General features: G+C 38.2%; 1 protein-coding gene across 1 annotated transcript in view; it reads left to right on the top strand.

Moving 5' to 3' along the window:
• The window catches only part of Lrriq1 (leucine rich repeats and IQ motif containing 1), a 152,312-nt gene that overhangs the window by 18,247 nt on the left and 119,292 nt on the right, over positions 1-14,773 (top strand). Inside the window, exons 7-10 of the mRNA XM_051206403.1 lie at positions 844-1,512; positions 1,576-2,499; positions 9,847-9,999; positions 11,187-11,337. Of these exons, the coding sequence (XP_051062360.1) occupies positions 844-1,512; positions 1,576-2,499; positions 9,847-9,999; positions 11,187-11,337 (1,897 nt within the window). The remainder of the gene's footprint in view (positions 1-843; positions 1,513-1,575; positions 2,500-9,846; positions 10,000-11,186; positions 11,338-14,773) is intronic.

Below are 14,773 nucleotides of genomic sequence, written 5' to 3'. Positions count from 1 at the left end.
GTATTAGTATACACAATTTTGTATTTGTATACAAAAATAATTTAATTTGTATTAGTTTTAGCTCTTCAGTTTTTTCGAGTATTTATTCTGGGATGCCTGTTGGTCTAATATATGGGTGTATGTGTGTGTGTGTGTATCTGTTTTCTTCCTTATAAGTATTTCATAGCTTTTTGTTTTGAGAAAACTACCTTTTAGAAAAGTTTTTCAACCACCCAGCCATTCAGCCATTCATTTTCTTCCTTTTTTTTTTTTTTTGTTTGTTTATTTCAGTGGAAAATCAGTCTAGTGTGTGTGTGTGTGTGTGTGTATATTTTAAGGTTGTAGTCATGTTGTGAATGTAAGCCAGTTTGTAACTTAATCTTCCTACTTGCTGAATTTCCCTGCCTGCTAATATTCTTTCAATGTTTGCTGAATTATTTCTGTCTGTTTACTGATGTTTTAGCCCCTGTTACTACAGCGTCCATGTCAGGAAGTTTGAGGCCCTCTCTCTTTCATGGACTTTGATCTGTTTTCCCTTTCTGTTTCCTGTGTCATCTTGATTTCAAATGCTCTTTCTGCCTGCAGACAATTCCTTGTTATCTCATTGGCTCATAACTGAAGAGAGTATTACCAACTTCCCAGTATGACCCAAATCTTCCAAGCACTTACACAACAAATTTCCCAAGGAACCGGAGGGATGGCTCAGCGGTTAAAATATAAATTTCCCATAAAATAGGTGACCAGTTTATCTCAGCAAATTTTATAGCAATTTGACTCTAGATTTAGGTTTTGTGTTATTTTCATCCATTTATAAAATCACTGACTTAGCCAATGTTCATGGCTCTTCGTCTTACTTTATTTTAGGAACTCATTAGAAACTTGAATTTACAAATGGAGGAAGAAAGAGCAAGATTAAGTGAGCTACAGGAAAAAGAAAAGGCACGCTTGCTAACACTGCAGCAAAATGCAGCTGTAAAAATCCAAGCTAAATATAGAGCATTTGTAACTTCCCGAAAATACAGCCCTATCATAAGAGAGCAAATAGAAAAGAAGAAAAGGAAAGCACAGGAGTGGAAAGAGAAGGAAGCAAAGATCCGACAAATGGAGGAAGAGAGAAGAAGAAGAATGGAAGAGGAGCGGAGGATTGAGGAGGGGAGAAGGAAGAAGATGTTGGAGGAAAAGAGGAGGCGGGAAAGGGAATACGAAGAGAAAAAGAGCATCCTGAGACAAGAGCGAGAGGAGCAACGAAACAAGGAAAAGATGAGACCCAGGGAAGATGCCCGCCAACCGCTGATCATTACCTGTGCTTTAGAGAAAGGGGAAGGTCGTGCCAAGCAGCCAGCTGTTGCAAATGTGTCCAAGAATAAGGATGCTATAGACAAAGAGTTAGCGGACACCAACTCAAAGAAGCAAGAAAATGCTTGTCTAGTTCAGCAATCAAACAAGAGAGAAAATGTCCGTAAACAGCTTACACTGAGAGAGTCAACAGGGGTAAAACTAAAACCAAGCCAGGCCATTTTGGCCGAATTAAAAATGAATGAAAACTTACCAAAATTAAAAATGAAAGAAAAAACCGAAAACGTACCAAAATTAAACGTGAATGAAAAAAGTGAGACCTCACCAAAGAAACAATGTTCAGAAGAACTGGCTAACCAAGAAATTGACTTAGAAAATATAGACCAAAAAAATGAACTGAAAAACTCAGACGTAAAGGAAAATGTCAGTACACAGTGCCTGGGCCAGGAACTAAAGTCGCAGACTCAAAAAGAGGACAGTGTGGAGCATGCCACACAGGAGAACATGGGCCAGGAGACCCAAATAATGTTTGCATACAAACCGGAAATGAATGAAGCGGACAGTAATGGAACACAGGAAGCCATCAAAGAGAGACTGGCTGAAAAGATAGAAAAAATGGACATAACAGAGCAAGGCGAATCACTGTGTGAGAATGGTCCTTCAACTACTCCCATGCAAAAAGACCTACTATCAGAAAATCCCGAACCTGTAGAAAGAAATGTAACGCTAGGAGACAAAGAGCTTGATTTGGAATCAAAAAGAGTTGAGGAAATCCCGAAAGACAGTGTACAGACTTGTGATCCTGTGGTCATTAGTGCAGATGCCTGGGTGCACAAGGAAGACAGGACAAACCAGCAGGGATCTGTCTCAGGCAAACAGGATCCTACGGAAGAGGAGGCTGGCAGTCACAGAGCTCAAAGCCCCCTGCTCAAGGAAGAAGGGGATTCTCCTAAGTCTGAGATTAAAGACATTCCAGAGCAAACTAAGGCTGGAAGTGACAGTGTCCTGGCCTGCTCTGTTTCACAGGTATCCATTTTATCTTCAGTTGAGGAAAGGAGACTAGCTTGGACGAAGTCATTTAAACCTTGGTCGGAAATCTTTGAGCAAAATCAACTCAAGAAAACCATTAAAAAAAAGAGACTTACGAAGTGTCCAGCAAATACAATGCCTCCTTTGGATACATCAGCCATTCTCCAGCATGGCCCTTGGGATACTTTACAACAGGTATTTATAGTTTGAAAATACTATTTTTACACTGAATGAAAATTCATTTTCTATCATGTAATTTTGCCTTTCAATGGTTTTATGCATAAGAATTCCACCTCTTAGTAGATGAAGTTACTAATGACATATGGTCTTGTTTCAGAGGGCTTATATTTTTCAGATCTCAAGTAAAACTTTTCAGGATTTTACCCACCTTAGCAGTCTAAAGAGCTTTGATTTATACTTTTCAATGTCTTGAGTCTTGATTCAAGGCCCTGTAGGAACATCTGGAAATTATGGTTAAATTTATATAAATAAAGTTATATAAGGACACAGTACTTTAGCTGTTCAGGAGTTTATTCCAGATTGGGGCAAACTGTCTACCTTCATTCACATGAAAACGGTTACTGCAGTGAAGGAAGTACTGACAGATGGAGGGACCTAGATTTCCTGTGTGGAAATGTTATTAAGCCATATGCCATATAGTTGCAGTACACATAGGCTGGAAACACGGCTTGGTTTTCATTAAGTGCTACTAGTTTTCTGTATAGAACACAACATCAAACAGGCTTGACACAGAAACCTATGTATGAGGAACTTTGTATGATGCTTCAAACAAGTTACAAGTTTCATTTAACGGCAACTTGAATGCCAAATATATTTTGTAAAATTTATTTTAGAGGCATGAAAAGCATGTGCTTTTTAAAATTTCAGTTTTAAGCAGCATAGTCTTGAGCTGACATGGCTGCCCTCTGTGACTTGATTAAGTGATTATCAGGGTAGATTTGACATGTTGATATCTGGCCATTATCAAAGGTAAAATTTAAATTTCAGGTAACTAATAGTAAATAGAATCAGGATAGATATTTAAGATGATAAGAACCATGGTTCTGGTTTTCCAGAGACCTTTGGAATTATATATATATATATTTTTGTGCTATAGAACATCTAAAGACACTGGGCCATACCATTAGTTATCACACATGGAAACCGAGTATGTGGCAGAAGGGAGGTACCAGTTCCATCCAGAGTTGTAACATGGGTCAGGGAGAGGCTCCAAATCAAAGCCCTTTTGTGTCTCAGTTGGAGTAGGAGGTCCACATCTGGCACCATGTCCTCACGATGGAGTGGAAGGAAAATGACCAATGGTCTGCTGTGTGTCACCAGCCTCTCACCTTGAGACCTATCTTGGTCCCAATGAGGGACCATGATTCTGAAGATTAATATCATGAGTGTGAATGAAGAGCACCCTCTTAGGGAGCAGAACAGGTCTACAGACAGTGAGCTATACACAGGTGACGCCACATCTTCTATGGCTGCTTTTCATGAAAATAGTTTTTATGAGTCCATAGCATTTTATGCCTTCATGATTTGTCACCCTTATTTAAGAAGAAAATTGACAGGATCCTGAATGGGAAACATACTATTCCTAAACTCATGCAACTCCTGCCTCACATCCCACGTGCTGGGCTCACAGACCTGCAATACTATGTATATTTATCCTTTTAATTGCTTTAGGTCAGGGCTTTATGTATGCCACTCAAGTGTTCTCCCACCAGATTATACTCCATTTTTTTTGTAAAGACAGGTGTCCAGGCAAATCAACATATTAATAAATAATACAGTATGTTGTTCACTTGGAAGTTTTTAATATATTTGACCAGTAATTATTGGTGAGCTAAACAGAAAATGCAGACTTTGTCCCTTTGGAACATAAGCAAAGAAATGCTCCATAAATTTTGACTGCCATAAATAAAATTCCTGTGTATTCTGTGAAAGGAGAATAAATTAATTGGGTTTGTTGATTTACTTTCTTTGTGTATTCAGGGTTGAACTATGCTAGCTAGCACAAACTCTGCAACTTAACTATATTCCTTACTCTTTGGTAAGAAAAAAATGTTTTGAGACAGGGTCTCACGGGATTTCCCAGGCCAGCTTTGAGCTCACTGTGCAGCACTGGTAGACCGAAGCCTTATGTTCCTACCTCAACCTTCTGACCACTTGGAACTGCAGGTCTGCTCCACCAGTTCTGGCTGCTGCTGAGGTTTAGAAGAGACATCTCGATAGGAGAAAAGGAGCGTAAGGAACAAGAGTTAGAAACTACAAAGTAAAATGTTGTCTGTTTCCTAGTCAGCCTTTGGCCATGGCTGCCAGCTTTGTGCAACTACATAGGGATGTAGTTCTTCACTGGTTTTTCCTTGGGTGATGCTGTCCCTGTGGCCATTGTTTCTGTAGTCTCCTTTCCCTAAGTTTGTTTCAGGCTTTTCAGTATGATTACACTTGCAAAAACTACCCTCCTGTACCTATCTTAGGCTAGCTGCAGGTGCCAGTTCTAGGCCAACAATGTAGCCTGCTATGAAAGAAAACTTAAAGTTAGAGGAACTGAGTAACTGTTCATTGTTACTAACTTGTGTCTGCCCTAGTAGTGAGTAGAGTACTGCCCTTTGTCCTGGATGTTTCTTCTATTCACACCCTGTTATTTCCTGAGTACTTCTGTCAACTTCCTGCAAAAGGGGGATTAGCTCTCTTTAAATCTTTTGAAGTAATCTCCTAAAATGCCAACTAGGTTTTGTGGTTAATGGGCTAAACAAATATTACCCATTTTTCAAGTCTCTGAAGTGATGTGGTTATTACTGGTGGGTAGGCTGATTTGATAGCTGTGTTCTACAGGACTTTACCATACTTTCATGGTCACTAAAGCAACTGATGCATATATTTTATAAATGCTATGATTATGCTTTAATATGTCCTGAAAATATTGAACTACTATAAAATGCTCTTTTTGCTTCCAGAAAGTTTTTGTAATTTTTCTGTTTGAAATGTAGTTTATCATAGTATTTTATTCAACTACTGTAACTTTCCTACTTTGTCTGGTCTTTTAGCTTCAGATCCCTGTGCTTACCCTGATCTCACAAACACCATCTTTTTAAGGATTTTTTAAAGGCAGTCGGGGCAGGCGGGGGGTGCCATTTGTGTGTCAAAGTATACTTCTTAGGTAAACTCAAGGATACTTCATAATTAAATCTCTAAAAGATTGTAACAATCTTGAGTCATATATACACACACACACTATATATATATATGTATATGTATATACACATATGTATATACATGTATAATTAAATGAAAAATAGTAATAATTATGAAGATAATGAACAGATTGTAGGTTCCATCGGTGGGACAGATCATCCTCAAACCACAAGAGCTTGAGACACAAAACTCTCAAATATGGTTTTTCTTATTTATTTAAATTTGAAACAAGCTTTTTATTTTTACATGTCAATCTCAGTTTCCTCTCCCTCCCCTGCTTCCCTAACCCTCATCCCATCCCCTTTCTGCTTCCCAGGGAGGGTGAGGCCTTCCATGGGGATCTTCAAAGTTTGCCATATCATTTGGAGCAGGGCATAGACCCTCCCCTGTGTGTCTAGGCTGAGAGAGCATCCCTCTATGTGCAATGGGCTCCCAAAGTCCATTTGTATATTAGGGATAAATATTGACCCACTACCAGAGGCCCCATAGACTGCCCAGTCCTCCTAACTAACACCCACATTCAGGGGGTCTGGGTCAGTCCTATGATGGTTTCCCAGCTATCAGACTGGGGTCCATGAGCTCCCCTTGTTCGGGGCAGCAGTTTTTGTGGGTTTCTCCAGCCTGGTCTTGACCCCTTTGCTTATCATGCCTACCTCTCTACAACTGGATTCCAGGAGTTTGGCTCAGTGTTTAGTTGTGGGTGTCTGCTTCTGTTCCCATCAGCTACTAGATGAAGGGTCTAGGATGGCAGATAATGTAGTCATCAATGTCATTACTGGGGAAGGGCATTTAAGGTAGCCTTTCCATTATTGCTCAGATTATTACTTGGGGTCATCCTTGTAGAACTATGGACATTTTTCTAGTGCCAGATTTCTCTTTAAACTTAAATGGCTCCCTCTATTATGGTATCTTTTTTCTTGCTCTCCTCTATTCCTTGCCTGACTCAATCTTCCTGCTCCCGCATGTCCTCCTCTCTCCTCCTCTTCTCCCCTTCTCTTTCTCCTAACTATCTCTCCCCTCCCCCATGCTCCCAATATGCTCAGGAGATCTTGTTCTGTTCCCCTTCTCTGGGGGACCATGTATGTCTCCCTTAGGGTCCTTGTTTCCTTGCTTTTCTGGCTGTGGGGATTGTAGGCTGGTGATCTTTGCTCTATGTCTTAAATCCATATATAAGTGAATACATACCACGTTTTCCTTTTTTGTGACTGGGTTACTTCACTCAGGATGGTTTCTTCCAGTTCCATCCATTTGCCTGCGAATTTTAAGATTTCATATTTTTTCCCCTAGCTGAGCAGTGCTCCATTGTGTAAATGTACCACATTTTCTTCATCCATTCTTCAGTCGTGGGGCATTTAGGTTGCCTTCAGGTTCTGGCTATTACAAATAATGCTGCTATGAACATAGTTGAACAGATGTCCTTGTGTGAATATTCATCTTTTGGGTATATGTCTAAGAGTGGAATTGCTGGATCTTGTGGTATAATGATTCCCATTTTCCTGAGGAACCGCCATACTGATTTCCAAAGTGGCTGTATGAGTTTGCACTCCTACCAGCAGTAGAGGAGTGTGCCTCTTCCTCCACATCCTCCCCAGCGTAAACTGTCTTTGGTGTTTTTGATTTTAGCCATTCTGACAGGAGTAAGGTATCTCAGAGTTTTTTGATTTGCATTTCCCTAATGGCTAAGTATTTCGAGCACTTTCCTAAGTGTCTTTCAGCCATTTTAGATTCTTCTATTGAGAATTCTCTATTTAGTTCTGTACTCCACTTTTTAATTGGATTATTTCATGTTTTGGTAATTAGCTTCTTGAGTTCTTTGTGTAATTTGGAGATCAGCCCTCTGTCAGATGTGGGGTTTTCCCATTCTGTGGCCTGCCGTTTTGTCTTGTTGATTGTGTCCTTTGCCTTATAGCAGCTTCTCAGTTTTAGGAGGTCCCATTTATTAATTGCTGATCTCAGTGTCTATGCTACTGGTGTTATGTTCAGGAAGCAGTCTTCTATACCATTTTCTTCAAGGATAACTCTCACTTTCTTTTCTAAGAGGTTCAGTGTAGCTGGGTTTATGTTGAGGTCTTTGATCCATTTGGACTTAAGTTTATCATGTAGTTATGTCAGCACCATTTGATGAAGATGCTCTTTTCCTTCCTTTGTATAATTTTAGCTTCTTTGTCAAAAATCAGGTATTCATAGGTGTGTGGGTTAATATCAAGATTTTCAATTTGATTCCATTGTCCTACCTGTCTACCTTTGCACCAATACCAAATTGTTTTCAAGATTATAGCTCTAAAATAGAGCTTGAAGTCAGGCATGGTGATGCTTCTGCAAGTGCCTCTGTTGTACATGGTTGTATTGGCTATCCTGGGTCTTTTGTTTTTCTATATATAGTTGAATATACTTTCAAGGTCTGTGAAGAATTGTGCCAGGATTTTGATGGGGATTGCATTGAATGTGTAGATTACTTTTGGCAAGATTGCCACTTTTACTATGTTGATCCTGCCTATCCAAGAGCATGGGAGATCTTTCCATTTTCTGGTATCTTCTTTAATTTTGTTCTTTAGAGACTCAGAGTTCTTTTTATAAAGGTCTTTCACTTGTTTGGTTAGTGTTACTCCAAGATATTTTATGTAGTTTGTTGGTATTGTAAAGGGTGATGATTTTTTCTGATTTCTTTCTCAGCCTCTTTATCATCTGTATATAGTAGGGCTACTGATTTTCTTTTTGAGTTAATCTTGTATCCTGCTAATTTGCTGAATGTGTTTATCAGCTGTAGGAGTTCCCTGGTAGATTTTTTCTGGTTAGTTTTGTAGACTATCATATCATCTGCAAACAGTGAAAGTTTGACTTCTTCCTTTCCAATTTGTATCCCTTTGATCTCTTTTTGTTTTATTATTGCTCTGGCTAGAACTTCAAGTACAATGAGATATGGAGAGAGTGGGCAGCCTTGTCTTGTTCCTGATTTTAGAGGAATCACATTGAGTTTCTCTCCATATAGTCAAATATGTTTTATATGACTGCAGTAAATATATTTGAGTCTTGCAACAAGTTGAAACAATTCATTATTTTTTTTTTAATTTTGGAAACTTTTAGTCAAATTCTTTTATGTCTCTACTGATATTTTTCAAGCTGATTAATTTGAGGGCTACAAACAACAAATATGAACACTTATTTTAATGTCATATGCTTGGAATACTTTAGGATGGGGTGTAGAATACATTCCTAATATCAAAGGGATTTTTAGCTGGGTGTTGGTGGCACAAGCCTTTAATCTCAGCACTCAGGAGGAGGAAGCAGGTGGATCTTTGTGAGTTTGAGTCCAGCCTGAACTCAATACAAAGGAACCCTGTCTTGAAAACCCCCCCCAAAAGGGGGGGATTTTTAAATGTTCAAACAAATGGAAAAAATACTGTGAAACTCCCTACATGTAGCCAAAGGTAGATGTCTGTAGCAAGATGTCAATATAACCTTCATTTATAAATTGTAATGAAATGAAACTAATTTATAATGAGATTACAAATTAATGAGATTATCCCATTATAAGTAACTAAAATCTGATTTTGACTCTATAGTTGGCTGAAATAGGCATGTTGTCAAATAAGGCAGAATAATGTCTTTCATTGTTATATAGCTTGCTGGAATTGTCAATTTTTGAGTTATTCAATTCTCAGTCTGTTTTCATTTTGTAGTGTATAGCCACTATCAAATTATAGAATTTATCTGTTTGCATTCAAATTCAATAAGAAGTGCATTTGCCCTTGTCACTTAAGTGGATTATACATTTTCATTCCTAAAAATTTGGAAAGATAATTGGCTTCAAGGATTACTTTAGCTAATGAATAGTTGGTATACTTGGGATGATTATAAAGTAGACCCTTTATTTAGCTAAAGTTTAAAAAATATGTTATTACTTTTGTTGATTAAGCAAGAAATGGGCCAAATCCTGGCTGTGTAACTCCATCAATATATGTCCGTCCCTGTCAGAGATCCAGGAATCTCAATTCTATTCTGGGGCACATAGCATAGATGTTTATATGCTAGATTACACAAAGAAAAATACTTCAAATCCTGAAAACAACAAAAATTTACTAAAGTTGAGGGAGAAACTATATAAGGGATTATCACATTGCTTTCGTGTACTTTACCTTTGAACTTGAATTGATTATGAATGATTGCCTTGACTTATCTTGCTTTGTTGCAAGAAAAAGAGACCAGATATGTAGCCTGAAACTAAGTTCTTAATAAAGGTAGGATTCTATGCATACAGTTTCTTGGGTGAATTTTTGAACTCATTTGTGCTGTTCAGCAATGTCATGTCACTCATCACAGCCTCCTTGAAATGTCTAGGTCACAGCCATTACATTTCAGGATTTGCCTGGCTGTAGTCTCTCTACGCTGACAGAATGTACCAATCTTCAGCTTCTCTCCCTCCGACGCTGTGGATTAACTTCCTTGCATGGCCTGAACCACTGCAAAAACCTCAAGTATATCGATGCACAGGCAAGTTGTTTGTTGTTATCATTTACCATACAATAAATGTTAAATGGACGCATGTTTAGATTTCAGACAGGATAGTTTTGAAGGAGCAGTAAAATAACTAGCTGAGCGTTTTGTACCTGTTAACATGGTCACATATTAGTTGGGTTGAGAATTTCCCAACATCCTTTGTTTGTTTGCTTTGTTTTGGCTACATTGTTAAAGCGCCTCAAAGGTGAGACTATCTTGTGGCTGGTAGAGATTCTTACTTTCCAAGACTGGGAGTTCATCCAGACATGTGCCAGTGTGCAAGTGCATATCAAGCATCTGTGTGCATCATGTCACCCAATGTTTCATTGGCTGAGTTCTGACTTCTTGTGGGAGAGAACTATGTGTGTGTCAATATTGGGTTATCAGGTTTGTTTGTTTGTTTGTTTGTTTGTTTGTTTTGAGACAGGATTTCTCTGTATAGCTCTGGCTGTCCTGGAACTCACTCTGTAGACCAGGCTGGCTTAGAATTATAGAGATCCACTTGCCTCTGCCTTCCAAGTCCTGGGATTAAAGGTGTGCACCATGAATGCCCAACATGTTATTAGTTTTCTAAAAGATTATCAAACTAGTGTTCCTTCACAATCTGCCACCCTCTGTCTTCTAATGATCCACACAGAGAAAACTGCTTCATGTCCCAAAGATCACAGAATCTCATCAGTTCATGCTGTCTATTCATGACCTATGCATCTACATCAGATCCTGGTGGAGAAGCAGCTTCTCATTGCCATTTCTCAGCTATACTTGTGAAAGCATGGTCCTTACAAGTCAGAGAGATGTGCAGTGAAAGGGAAAGATACCCTCCACACCCCATTCACCTGCCTTGTCCTCTCAGAAATAACTGCAATAATGGGCTTAGTCAATCATCACAAACCTTTCCATCTGAAGCACAAGCAACATAACACTCATTTGGGTTGATCAGAATATTCTGTTATATTATCCTCTATATTTCTGAAGAATAGTAATAAGCAAATGTAAAAATAGCTAATTCTTTGTGGATTATTTTTCTTCACACTGTAGCTATTTGCATGATTATTTTCGAAATTAGAGACTTAAGTGTCGATTTAGACATCATATCTCCACCTTCATATTTTGAAAGGATGAAGTATCATTTTACAAGAGATTGAAATAAAATTAGTGTATTTGTTCTTTCTTTGCTTTAGGAAAACCAAATTGAGAATGTCAATTGTGAAAATTTGGAAAATCTCTGCGTTCTTCTTCTTAATAAAAACCTGCTGACTTCTATTCATGGTTTGGATGGATGCACTAATATCCAAAAACTTGAAGTTTCACATAACAAAATCACTCGAATAAGTAAGATCCATTTTAATATTTAAACATTTAGTTGGCATAATTACATTTTGTTTCATTTACTCGTCTTAGAAGTAGCCTCTTCGAGGGCTAGAGAGACAGTTCAGATGTTAAAGTATTGACTTACAAGCATGAACACGTTAATCTAATCTCCAGAATCCTGTAAAAAATCCTGGGAATGCTAGGCAATGGTGGCACACATCTTTAATCCAGGCACTTTGGAGGCAGAGGCAGCTGAAGCTGTGTGAGTCTGAGGCCAGTCTGCTCTACTGATCAAGTTCCAGGACAGCCAGGATTGTTACACAGAGAAACCCTGTCTCGAAATACCAAAAAAAAAAAAAAAAAAAAAAAAAAAAAAAAAAAAAAAAATCCTGGTGAGATGTTAGGGTGCTGCTCAGTGGTTAGAGGGCTTGAAGTTCAAGCTTGAAGGCCACAGAATCCATGTAAGCTCTGCATGGGCATGGGAAGCTGCGTTTGATCCCCATCACTGAAGGCGAGAACAAGAGAGCATCAGTACAAGCTGCCTTGTAAGATTAGATTCATCAGTGAGATCTGGCTTTAATTGAGAGATTCTCCCTCAGTGAATGAGATGGGAGATCAATGCAGGATGACTCCTTCGACATCAGCATTGGGCCTTCACGTGCACATGCATGTATGTGTATGCGCAGGAAGCCACAGTGTGCCATATGTTCTTTAAGGTGCATATAACGTGCATACTACATACACACATGTGCACCCACATATAGACACATGAGAAGTGAAAAGCAAGTCAGGCTTGAGAGCATACATTTGTAAAGGAGGTGAGGACAACTCAGATTCCTGAGCCAACCTGGCCTCAGTAGTGAGTTAGTGAATTTCAGTACAGTGAAGATGCACACCATAGTGACACACACACATTCACACACACACACACCACATACATACATACACCACATACATACACACACACACCACATACACTCACACACACATACCACATACACACACACACTCCCACACACACATACCACATACATACACACACACACACACTCCCACACACACACACTCCCACACCACATACACAGGCACGCACACACGCCGTAGGCTGATATCCTTGATTTGCATTTTTAACTATTTTTATCCCTACTTAATCTAGATTAGAAAAATGACTGACTCTATTTAAATGTATATTAAAACAATGTAATGTATGTGTCCTAAGTGAATAGCTATTAGCCATCCTTGAAGTTAGGACATTCCTTTTTTTTGTTCCTTTTCTTGTAGAAATGAATTAAACTCCACTGGGGAATTTTAAAGCCACTTCTCTGGCCTGATTTTATTGATCCGGTGTACGCCATTCTTCTCAGCATTTGCAATAATACTTTCCCATTTAACTTGATGTTTGAAACTAACTGGACAACTTGAACTGAGCCTGTCCTCTTTCACTGAGGTTGCTAACATCATATGACATAGTGTATTAGGGTGAATTTCCCTTGAGCCTCCCAGTAGCTCATGACTAAATGTGCGTAGCTGTGTATCCGAAAGTGTGTATTTCATACTTTCTAGTCCACACAGTTGAACAGATTAACTTCAGTTTTTTAAAAAATTTAACACCAGATACTCAAGGACCCTCACGGGGACTGAACAGTTAATAAGCAGTCAAAGATTTCCAGAAGGTTGGGAACTTGATGAAAGTATGACTCTGATAGCTCTACAAATAGCTGAAACTTTTGCTTCCCCCCCCCATGGGTATCATCTTACTTCCTCTGCTCTCCACATCACTATTAAATCCGTCTGCCAAAGAAATATTTGGTGGGAGTGGAGTCTGTTCAGATGAGTCAGCATTTTGTCTATGTAGGCTGGGTTCTATTTAGGCTCCTTGACATTCCTTCTGTGTGTTTGCTTATATTTGCTTTTTCTCTCCTTGCTGTGGGAAAAATTTAAAACATTTATAAAAACAGACTCATACAACAGAAAATCCATGTACCCATTACATATGTTCAGTATTCAGAGTAGATTATGCCAATTGTAACTCACTCGCTCTTGTAGTAAAGTATTAGGTTTGGACACTTTTCTTGTATTTCTCTTCATGCCAATCACCTTCTATTTCATGTTGGGAAAGAAAAACATCCTTATTTTCAAAGCCATCTCCTTAAAGGATATACTTTAAAAAATATGATTCCCTCATATTCTGTTCCTGTTTATCTGCCACATACTTTGAGACCACCCATGAATTTTCCCAAATAGAAATATTAAAATTGTTGATACATTTTTTAGTTTGTTCAGAAATTCTAGCATACATGCATATAGGAATAATGACGTTTTCAATGGAGATAAGAGCCTTGGTAATGTATACTACTATGCGGGTACACATTAGAGTTCTAGAGCAAAACTAAAAAGCCAAAAACAGACACCGTTTTAAAGAAGAATCGGTAGAGTTGCCATTTTTATTGGCATTAGTATTATGTGGGAATTTGTGTAAGCAATGGATTCTCTGGGACAGGATATCTATAAGATTTACGTGAAAACTGCCACTGCTTTAATTGATGTGCCTGAGGTACCTCTGTAGTACAGAGAAAACAAGGCTCGGATGTCTTTGCTGTCTGTTGGGTGTAGCTGGACTACTGTATTTATTGAGTGTGAGAAGAGCATATATTTGCAAGTGCTCTCCTGACGAGCATTGGAGTCTGTTTTTCATCTTTAGGAGCAGTTTAGAAATTCTGGTTGAGCTACGTTAAAAGATAGATTTTGGCATTTGGATGATATATATCTCTTAAGAACTCTCACGAAGGAGCAGAAAGATGGATTAGTACTTGTAAGTCAGCAAGTTACTGTTGCACTGTATAATATTTCTTAAGTAAGTGAAGTAAAATTGGCACAAATACCATGCTATTTATATTTTCGTTTCAAATTTAACTGGTTGTCAATGCTCTGCTAAGCCCCCTCTGTCTTTGCTGTAGGCATTAAACAATGCTCACTCCAACTAATCTTTATATTCAGAAATATTATGTTTTATCTGACTGTGTTTCTTTAGATTTAAGTGGGCAAGAATAGTGATTTTTTTAACATTAATCTCTTTAAAGAAATTCATTTGAAATTAAAATCAATTCACTATAAAATAAACAATGTAATATTAGACAATATGAAATACTTAATTTCAAAGTGAGAGATACTTTTAACAAAAGTAATGGTAAATTCAAGTTACGAAACTGAATTTTTATTTATTATTGAATTTGATATTTAAATAATTTACATGCAGTATCCATGGGAACACACACTTTTCACTATCACTAGTGATGTACACATGCAAAAGAAAATTGAATGACACTGCTAAGTTTTCTACTTAACAAGGTACATATTATTTTCAGTCAGTGAAGTTAAGAGATAAGCAGCTTTTTTTGGAGTATGTACTTTTGTACACATTGTGTAGTAATATAAAGTGCAGTGTTCGAGTTTTTAT

This window comes from Phodopus roborovskii, unplaced genomic scaffold, assembly GCF_943737965.1.
Source record: "Phodopus roborovskii unplaced genomic scaffold, PHOROB, whole genome shotgun sequence".
Classification (NCBI taxonomy): domain Eukaryota; kingdom Metazoa; phylum Chordata; class Mammalia; order Rodentia; family Cricetidae; genus Phodopus; species Phodopus roborovskii.
The sequence above is the reverse complement of the archived record's forward strand: the minus strand, read 5'-3'. Positions and strand labels throughout refer to the sequence as shown.